The 11237-nt window shown below is 32.6% G+C and overlaps 1 protein-coding gene across 1 annotated transcript; it reads right to left on the bottom strand.

Moving 5' to 3' along the window:
* Positions 1–186: 186 nt before the first annotated feature.
* Positions 187–4696, bottom strand: LOC110714156 (actin-related protein 7-like). The gene is made up of 7 exons (XM_021892627.1): positions 4415–4696; positions 3479–3694; positions 2879–3020; positions 2261–2505; positions 1716–1899; positions 867–934; positions 187–732 (listed from the first exon to the last, which is right to left on the bottom strand). Exons 1-7 carry the CDS (start codon positions 4490–4492, stop codon positions 580–582), a joined length of 1086 nt encoding a protein of 361 aa, XP_021748319.1. The 5' UTR covers positions 4493–4696; the 3' UTR covers positions 187–579.
* Positions 4697–11237: the final 6541 nt, after the last annotated feature.

Below are 11237 nucleotides of genomic sequence, written 5' to 3' on the forward strand. Positions count from 1 at the left end.
TATAGTAATTAGTAACACCACAAAATTTTACTTCGTAATAAACAATTTGATTTAAGAGAGTCTAGAATGACTTTGACATACAACGCCTGTAAATTTAGTGGTATAAGCAAGCAGTCCTCCACATCTTCTAGATTCCATTTCACTAGAATGCTAATGGAATTTTGGCCTTCAAATCGAAAGCCAATGTATGAGAAGAAAAATATGTTCATCACCATACATATCAAGGTAAGATTAATCATAGGACATTAAACAATCTACATAGCCAACATAGGTCACAGAACTTCCAAATGCCGAAAATAAGAGTAGTTAATAAGGTATAATTAAAGTTCTAAATTTCTAATAACACTATCTTTCAGTCCTTACCAATCATCTTCCTACTTGCAGCAAAGTTCAGCAGTTACGTTAAACCCATAACAGTGAGTTGATTCAAGAGTTCACTCGCATGGTTTTCCTCTTACAGTAGTTCCCCTAATTATCTAGAGAGTCCAGAGATATCCCATTGTGAGTCCAATATCCAATCACTTTGAGTCTCTATTGCCCTTGTTAGTGTTAGTAAACTGAAGCAAGAGCAGGCATCTATCAGAAACACTTTCTGTGAACAACAGCAGGTCCATGTTCATCGTAGTCTGCCTTGGTTACATGTTGATTCTGAGGGAAGACAACTTTGGCAAGTATTGCGCCGCCTACCCATGCTGAGTACTGGGCCAAATTCTCTGGCATGTATTCTGGAGGCTGTATTTGGATGAAGAATTCAAAACAATAAGCAACGTTAAATGAAGGTCCCCAATGGAGAAATATTGTCGATAATACAAGACATACGATATATGTCAAGTACACAGATTCAAAATGAAAAAGGAATGGATTACCTTCACCACCGAAGGATGAATAGCTGATGTGCTCATATTAGCTTCTTTCTGGAACCTACTCTCAAAACCTGCAGTAACAGGGAAGGTAAACCAGATTAGCAGAAGCAATAACAAACCCTGGACATTTCTATTAGCTTTTGTAGGACATCTAAAGCCCATTATAAGGGCCACCAGATAGAATTTTATAAGACGTGAAATACCAAGTGCCTAGTTCTAGCAGTATATGCAGATCCATTTTTTGGAAGGAATTTTAACACTAACATGATACAGTTCTCAATAATCACAACAACAGACAATATTTTGTACTAGTGGGTTTATAAAAGACCTACTTCCTGTGTCCCAAAATTGTTACTATAGATAAATTTCTTGGGCATCCCAAATTTTAATAGACAGGAAAACAGAAATATAGAATTAAGGAAGAAGAAGAGAATTTTTTTTTTTTTTTTTTTTGGGGGGGGGGGGGGTATTATCAAAGTAATAAATCACCACTGAATAGAATTACAACACCAGATCTTCCCACCTTTACGCAAAGGACAAGATAGAACAAAGGCAAAATAAAGTTCTCAGTTCACTGGTTATCTATTCTATCCTTATGCTCCTTTATTAATAGTTGCTACATGCGTTCTTTGGCAAGATTTTGTACTTTTAATTGAAGGTGCACAAATCTACAGACATACTCAAATTTAAATCATACACAACAACAAATACTAAATTTCTTAACTAAAACACAACAATGAGGCCTTGCAACATTTTTTGATAAGAAATGGCAAAAGTTGCTGCATCAGCTTGCTTTAGGCTTTAGCAAAGCAAAAGTATATATATGAAGATCTAAGGCAAGTGGTAATTTACCGGTCATAGAGGATGCGGCACCACATAGTACAGTGCTCTCCAGCAACTGCCGATGATTCTCTGATGATACAGTAGATATACAACGAACAAGTTGCTCAACGATGCCATGTGCCTCTAAACCCAATATAGAAGGCTGGAAGAGAGCTTCACCCACAGCATATCTTTCTTTTCCAATTTTGATTACCTATAACATATTCAATCGATTTACACAATCAATCCCAGAGCAGAAGTATTTCAAATGCAAGTTGAAATTCATTCCGGCCATATTCTAGGATACCTAAATATCAAGTCATATCATCATAACTTCAGAAAGGGACACCACAGTTTTAAAAAAGTTGTCCAACAAATTGAAATGTGAAATTTGAAGAAATAGTATTAAATAATCCATTGGAAATGAGCTTACTCCCTGTGAAAAACCAATGTAAATCTAAACCAAGTAAAGCATAGCAGGGTACACTGAACAGCACTTTTTAAAATGTAGCATCAAGCATTAAGAAGAATCTAGCAGTCCAAAAGGATCACACACAAAACGAACAGATACAAACCTGACCATCAGGCAGAATATGCTGTTCATTGGGGCATGATTGCTGGATTTTTTCATAGGCAAGTTCATCTTCAGCACAGCTTGCATATTGCTCTTTAAGTTTCTCCACATCTTGAATCTGGAGATTCACCAGTGGATTAGACTTCCCAAGTTCCTCGGCAAGTAGCTTGGTTAAATCAGCACCCCCAATTTCAAATCTTCTTGAGGCAATATGATGGACCGCTCCTTCAATAACAGGAGCAATATCTGCCAATCATGCAGAACCAAAGCTTCTATCAGCTAAGTCTAGTTCTTTATGAATCTGGAATCATCCAATGCACCAGGCTACTGTATACAACGATATTTTACCCATGCTTAAAGCCATGTATGCATGTACATGTACACACACCCGCGAACATATATAGATGCAAACACGAGCCCATACATCCATATCAGGAAATTGTAAACATAAAGACACACGTACATGCACAATATTGTCAGTGTGAATCAGCAAAGAGCCTACAGTCTAATTATTTATGAGCAGCATATTAAAGTACCCCACAACTAAAGATCGATGAATGGAATTAAGAGTTAAAAGTAAAGAGCTTTGCTACTATTAAAAAGGCGCACTTGAGCACACCTATCTTGCCATGACCAATATCAACAGTGCAACCAGAAATACGCCCAGCTGCATAGAGTGACAATACAGCTTGCTCAGTAACATAAAATCCTGACACGTTGAATTTTTCAAACATCAGTTGAACCAATCGTTCTCTTACAGCCTGTAATCAACAAACATTAGCTGTGGGAAGTAAGAATATATAAAAACACAGGCAATAGTAATATTGAATGAACACTTTTTGAGTTAGGCTACAAAAATAAGCAAAAAATTGGTTAGAAAGGTTAAGACAAGGGGTTTATCTATCAATTAGCCATGCACACAAAGGGAACTCACTGACTGAATACCATCCCAATTAGCCATGAACACAAAGCAAAAAAAATCACCTTCTCTTCCAGCAAGTTCAGAGAATTAACATATGGGAAATAACAGCTTAGTCAAAGAATTATATGCAGTAGCAGATACATAGGCTAGTACAGTTTGGTCTCGCTCTTTCAAACAGTTTGAAACGAGTGAGATTTCATAAATTTCGAAAATGACACGTGGTAAGGAGGAAGAGAGTTCGAATTCCACCTATAAGAAATGTTAGACATAATATTGTACAAACAGATTTGCAATAACCTTGGGAGTTAACAGCGGGTCAGCAAATAAAATATGGCCTTCATTGCCAATTTCCCATCCAAGGCTTGAATATACAAGATGGTGCAATAAATCTTCCATGGCATCCCAATCACTCACAAAACCACGAACAATAGGATCAACAGTGATGTCCTCAGCCACAGCCAAACCATTTAATGATTCCTCTTCTGGCACACACTTCATTTGTGTAGGAATGATCTGAATCACAATACAGAAATTAGAATGAATCTCACCGAGATACACAAAGGTGAAACATTAATGGCAACGATGTTTAGATGAATTGAGATTACATACTCCAGATTTTCAGAAACATGTAGTTTGCTTCTTATTCACTTACTATAATTCTCATAATGTGAATGCCGACTAGTTTAATTGATTAAAGTCGTGGTACTTTCGAGTTACAAAGACCAAACAATGTCTACATCAATGTCATTAGTGACACCCTAATACCATATAATTCCATTAAACTTCTCAATCCGATAATTCAAAGAAGCACCCAAATTTAAAAGAAAAAGGTACGATTTTTTACACATTCCAAAACCCTTCTTCAGAACCCAGATGGAAAAGCTTCTTCTTCACAAATACTATAATACCCAGCTCGAATTAACAATTAATGAGGTAATTTCAAAAGCTAAACTGGGATTTTGGTCCTTCAAATTAAATAAAGAACACAAATTTCAATTCAATCCCAAATCTTGAATAAAAAAAAGTGGGCCTCTCCCAAAAAATGACATGAATTTAAGCCAATGTAAAAGAGAATTGTGATGGCCCACAGTGATTAATCAGAAATATGTCAGTATCCCATAAAAATAGCTTAAATTTGTGTAACTAAGGTTCAACTCCATAAAAATAGTTTAAATTTGTGTAATTTAGAAAATGGAGAGTGAAAAGAAAAGGGGGGAAAGATGAAAAACATACGACAGGAGGAGGTTGATCGGGAATGGCGAAGCCAGCTTTGAGGAGCTTGGATCCAGCGTCAACCACCACTGCTTCCATTCTTTCTCACTCACTTTCCGCTTCTCTCTCCGGCAGCCCTCTGAATCGTATCACCCAATTATATTATACTTACGAAGTATTTACTCAACCTCTAATGACCCGTGTGATGCATTGTTTTAGTTTTAGAACGATTTCCTTATAAATGGTTGAATTGTAAATTAATTTTTCTATTTGCGTCTGTTAAAAAACTTATTCCTAAACTATAGTTCACTTACAATTGGTAAAAGTTGTGTGTGTGTGTGGGGTTTTTATTTTTTTATTTTTTAAATAAATTTAGGTTTAGTACAACCGTTAAAGTACATTCATAAAGGTCGGTAGATATGTTATTCCTGACCCAACCCGACCCAAATAAGGTAGTACATTGGCATTTGGCATATGCGCCAAACAAAGTGATGCAGATAAAATAGAGGAAGTGAAAACTATGGGAATTGGTGAATAGTTGGTTGGATGACAAAATGAAGGGAGTTGGAATTTACAAACATACTCTGAGGTGAAATTATCGCTGTAATACATGAAATTGAAGCAATTTTAGAGGTTTTGGGATCCGGTGTCAAAAAATCTTAAGATACTAGGTGATACATCCTATAATCATATAATGACATTTGAACCATATATGATCATTATATGTTGGCAAAAATGTTTGTGGTTGCCTTGAGTTAAGAAATTGACGAAAGTCGTAAATGGGTAAATTGACAGTTTAAAGGTAAAGTGGATAGTTCCACACTTCCACCCACCTAAATGGTCTCCTGGGGTGTGTTTGGATCTATGGGAAGTGTCTCGTCATTATTTTTTTCCCGAGTTCAAAAAAGTCAAAATTGTTAAAAATTGAAGACTATAATCCACAATTTTTTGGCCAATTTCAAAAAAAAATTCAAAATAAACTAAATGCATGGGGTGATCCCCGGGGTCATATAAGTTGGTTTGGAATCATAACAAACCTATAAAGATGTCTACAAAATTCTTAATAACCATGGGATCTTATAGGTGTATAAAACCAAAATGTTTATCACAAGATTTGAACTCAAAACCAATAACAAATGTAGTAATGTTCTTACCACCTTTTCTATCTTTTAATTATGTTTCATACTCAATTAAAATACACTAAATACTTTAATTTGTACGAAATATCAATTTGAGAGCGTTTATTCAGTTTTATTAGTTTTATTGTCCACTTATTTTTTGGTAGTTATATATATTATGATTTTTTAGCTTAAATAACATGTATTGATATTCAAAGAAAAACTCGGTGCATCGTCCGGGGCCACACACTATAAACTCGAGGCTACCACAGACATTTATGCCTTCAATCTGTCAATTTACCCGTTTACAACTTACATTGATTTTATACACTCGAGACTACCACGGACATTTATGGCAACATATAATGATCATATGTGGTTTCAAATGACATTATATGACCCTGAGATGTGTCTCCTGGTATCTCGAAACTTTCCGACACCAGGTCTCGAAACCTCCGAAATTGGCCAAAAAAGCGTGTATTATAGCCTTCAATTCTGCCAACTTTTGACTTTTTTTGACCCGAAAACAAAAATTGTCGAGAAGCTACCTATATAACCTAATACCCTCCTAGAGTCCAATTGGGTAGGTGGAACCATCCAATTTGCCTTTAAGCATCTAATTTACCAGTTTCCATACACACTTTTTGTATTGGCTATAAGCTTCGACGGGGCCATTATGTAGCCGACTTATGGCCGTATATGGGTCCAAACAACATCATATGACCTCGAGATGCATCCCATACAATTCCGTGAATTTCCGTACAATTGCTCGATTTCGTGTATTATAGCCTTCAAATTGGGGGATGTTAAATACCGCCATCCAAAATAATCAAAACTGCCAACATTTAGTGTTTATGGATAACCATGCCCTTAGTACTTCACCACTATCTTCCCTCTTGCCACCAATCACTAACACCTCGACACCACCACCACACTGTGGTACCTGGGTTTTAGTGGACAGGAATTAGTCTATAAAAGGTTCCACTTAGGTGTCTAATAAGACTTATAAACAAAACTTAGAGTCGCCACCTTATTTTTATCCGAATAAGGACGAATTTTAAAACAGTCAATTTTAAGAAATTAAAACTTAATAAAAATCAACTGCTAACTCCATAATAGGAAATAAGGCACAGGGTTTGGGGTTTAGGTTAAGAATCGAACGTCTAGAACTCGTCTTCTCTTCCGTTCTATGGAACGGGCTCTTACTATTGCGTTGTCAAAAATCAAGTTTTAAGACATATTAACCACATAAAAAAAATAATTAATACAAGGTAGGTTTGAACACCAAAGTTGCACTACGTACCGATCATAGTGAGATTTTGAATTCACTCACGGATCAAAACCTTCGTAGTTCGGACAGATGCCATGTTTTAAATAACCAATTCCATTGGGTTTTTAATTTGGGTTGTTGACATAAATGTCATTTTCGTAAGTGGGATTTTAGTGATCTTTGACGGATTCACTCATAAAAGTAAAATGAACCACCTTGGTTGAGGAAAATCACCCTGATTAGTGATTACCAAAAATGTCTTTTGAATAAGACAATTCAACAAATGCGTCCCAATTGACGACTTTTTAGTGGGTCAAGGTATTTTTTGGAGCAAAACTGTAAGGGTTCACTATATAATCTCACTTTGGGTTTAAATTCACTCAAAGATAATTTTTGTAAAGTTTTAAGGGTTATGTGTTTAGGCTTAATGGCATTGGCCAAGTAAAACACGACACCTGTCAAGGCCTTACTTCCAAATAAAAGGGAACAATAAACTATTTAATCATATCTGATTGTCAATTAATTCATCAAGTAATTATGATGGGATATAAGTTTATTTTCATGGAGATGGATAATTGTTACAACCTTATATGACTAAATAATTAATCTTAACCTCATGTTTGGAAATGAGGCCATAACCTCATATTAACTATCATTACCTAAAAAACAAACAATCAAAGTTAGAAGGTTCACAAAATTATAAAAGAAAATAATGCTTGTTAAAACTTTTATTTCTAAAGTCTTAAAAGAAAATTAAAGTCCTTAAGACATCATTTATTTCAAAAGGTATCTTAAAAACTAAGATTAAAGATTTTAAAAACAACAACATTTAGAATTAAAGACTCTTATTTCTGAAGTCATCTTTAAAATAAGATTAAAGTTTCTTAAAATAACACTTAGAATTAAGGCTTGTTAAAACTCTTATTTCTAAAATCATTTTTAAAATAAGATTAAAAATATTTTCATTAAAACTTCATAAGTTAAGAAGTATATATATATATATATAATATAGTGTAATATAGGTTTCATACCATCATTAGGTTCTTAAAAAAAATAATAAAATTTTTAAAAAAAGCAATTAAGAGAAAAACGTGCATATTTCATCTTTTTGATAGCTTGAACTAAAAAAATCATTAAAAATCATAGAAAAATCGAAAAAATTATTGTGAGATATGGTTGGAAAGCTCTTGAAAATTTCTATCACTTGAGATAAAGAACTGGAACTTATTTGGGTCGTAAAGGTTCTTTAATAGGCCAACTTTGGGACGTGGTAAGTAATTCCTTACTCTTGAACATCCTCTACATAAACTCTTAATTCACTAGGTCTTTAAGCTCACTTTAAGAAATAAGTCATTCTAAAAAATATGCTTTAGGCAGACACATGAATGTATTTACCTTTCATATTTAAAATGCATTAGAAAGAGATGCAATGCAAAATGCAATTACCCCCCTCTTTTGTAACCTATCACCTCACCAATAGGCTCGGCTTTCTAATGTGGAGTAATGAAAGATTTATGGCTAATTTAGCACCTAATATCTTCATTAGCCCTTGAACTATATGTAGCAATTTTTTGGATAACCCTTCTTACTTATCAAGAATGAAAAGATGATTACTCCTTAGTTAAAGTGTAATAAAGAGATTAAGTGATTTTTTTTTTTGGAATTTTGAGATATTAAAAGAAATTAATGCAAAATAAAGCTAAAGAACTTTTTGTTTTTATTTTTTAATTATAGAAAATAATCTTGAAAAATAAAACTAAAATTAAGAAAGAATTTTTTTTTTTTAGTTTTTTTAATATAGACTAGGATACTTGAGCAATTAAACTAATATTTTTAACAAAGATAATAATAACAACAATACTTAAACTTATAAAAATAAAAATAACAACTTAATTATAAGATGTTTTTTTAATAAGCTAATAACTTTAAAAATAAAGCTAAATTAGAGAGATTTTAACTAAAACAAAGATTAGAGGAGAATTTTTTAGAGAGAATTTTTAGAGAGAGAAGTTGTAAGAATTTTTTGATGTCCAAAACTTGAGAATTAAGGGGGTATTTAGAGGAAAATAAAGGGGTTAATTTGTAAATAAAAGAAAGTAAATAAATTAAAATTCAAGGATTATTTTGGTAAATATCAAGATTTTGGTAATAATGAGAATCTTGATATTAAATTATCTTGTTTTACATGTAACAAACTTGCTAATCTGTTTTGCAACGCTTAAACTGATAAAATAAAGAAAATCGTAATAAAATCAACTCTAATATTCACATAATAAAAAAAAAGGTTCTAAAATGCCATGGTATATATATATATACGACCAAGTCGTGTCATTACTCAAAAAAAAAAAATAAAAATAAAATAAAAAATAAAAAAAATACTCACATGGTATACAATAAAAGAGTGCCTAAATTTAATTAGTCACTATTATACTCACCAAGGTGTTAAAAAAAACACTTATAATAAAAAGTCAGCTCTAAAAGATACACAAATACATTAGGTTACAATACTAATAGGGTTGGACAAAATATCTCAGAGTTAAAAAAAAAAGTAAAAAGAAAAATAACCCCTGCCCTTATTAGATAGTACATATAAATTTACCCCAGAACTTCTGGACATACGACAAAACCTTATACATACGAGCATTTCAAATAATAACTCTTACTAAGAAAAAGTAGATCATATAAAATCATAAGATTGACATGGTCAACGTGAAAATACATCATACAATATTAAGCCATACAACATAAATTTAAGGTGGTCAAGAGTAAAATATATTCCCTTGACCGGATGACCTTAAAAAAAAAAAGGTGAACTCTTATCTTACTTTACTCTACTAAAACACAAATTTATATTTATCATAGTCGTAAAAAAAAAAAAGACAAAAGATACAAAACTAGATCAAAACAACAGAAAAACAAATAAAAACGGAAGCCATACTCACGTCGGCAAAGTAAATTATCATAACAGAAATTACTATTTGGAATAGTGTCAAATAGTGTTTCGAATAGTAAAATACAATACATGACGCGTATGAAATCCTGCTGTCCCAATTAGCGTCGGATAAATATTGATACAATTGATCCAAATTGAAATTCATTGGATACCACATTAACCGCGGGGGATAAAAAAAAAGGTAACGTTAATTTACTATTGACAATTGCTTATCAAAACTGAAGAAGGAATACACAAACTAGATCAGAAAAGGAAAAAGAAAAAGAAAAAAAAAACAAAATAAAGAACAAAACAAAAAGAAAAAAACAAAAGGAAAAAAAAAAACGGAAAGCATCTACATGAATGTCAGATTGTGGATGAAATCTCATAAAGGCAAAAACTAAAAAACACGATACTATTTTATCGCTGAAAAAACTATTCATCTAAAGCTCAACGTAACAAACATACACAATTATACATACGTATCCCTCGTTTACTCTCATCCATACAACACCTAGATAAATATGAACAGGTTAGGTCCGAACTTGTATTTATCGGATCAAGTATTAACTGCGGAACAAAAAGATAAAAAAAACAAAGATATTAGAACAAACGTACATAAAAGGAGGTCCCTTTAGCACTACAACATATAGTACCCATTTAGGTGTGGGAATGTTTGTCATTTCCCTATATTGGTTGGACATGAGTCTTTAGAGTAATGGACTTTATAGCTTAGGTAAATTGGTCATATAATAGGGTAATACACAAATCACAAAAAAAAATCACTAGATAAAATGAAAAAACACTCCAACAGTCTAAGTGAACAAATTAATATACTTACTATACTCTAAAGGGTTAAACAATACTTGTTTATAAGGAAAATGACATATTCCCCTGGCGAGACAAAAAATATTGTACTTTATACTATACGATTATTATACATATACGTATAAAAATACGGTCTAAAATACTTACTTTTACTATAAAAAGAAATTACCCTTATCCAAAATCTCCACTCACCACTTAATTCTTATCTTCTTCCATCTTCCTCCTTACCCGAAAAAAATCAAACAAAAACCATCATGTTTCAAGAAAACCAGGAAGATCAGCCTGTCTTCACCTTTGAGGAAGACATGAGGATGATAAGGGTGTATTTCATGTACATTGTGGGGCTAGTGGTCCTCCTAATGGCTGTATTAATTTACTTGTTAATCCATAAGTAAAAACCCGAAAATTACTTCGGTGGAGCAGGGTAGAAATGTATGTAGTGTCAGTTGTACTTCAATATTTTGTAATTTAGTAATTTAGAAGTACAAATTGTAACATGTATTTTGGAAATTATGAATAAAAATCATTATTATTACTCGTTTCCTTCGTTTTATGTAATAAAACAAACGTTATTAAGTTTATTAAAATAATTAGCAAAATAATAATTATTATTTGCAAAAAAATAATAATTATAGTAATAAAAAATAATTAATAGTGATGATTAAAAAGGTAGGATTAAAATTTGGTGTCTATACA

Source organism: Chenopodium quinoa, unplaced genomic scaffold, assembly GCF_001683475.1.
Source record: "Chenopodium quinoa cultivar QQ74 unplaced genomic scaffold, ASM168347v1, whole genome shotgun sequence".
In the NCBI taxonomy this organism is placed as follows: domain Eukaryota; kingdom Viridiplantae; phylum Streptophyta; class Magnoliopsida; order Caryophyllales; family Amaranthaceae; genus Chenopodium; species Chenopodium quinoa.

Bases quoted from the DNA above. Each gene is read 5' to 3' on its own strand.
- LOC110714156 (XM_021892627.1), bottom strand. From the start codon at position 4,492: ATGGAAGCAGTGGTGGTTGACGCTGGATCCAAGCTCCTCAAAGCTGGC. The intron at 2,506-2,878 runs GTGTGCTCAAGT...CATGATTGGCAG, and splicing joins TATTGGTCATGGCAAGATAG to ATATTGCTCCTGTTATTGAA. The intron at 733-866 runs GTAATCCATTCC...ATCCAAATACAG, and splicing joins TTCATCCTTCGGTGGTGAAG to CCTCCAGAATACATGCCAGA.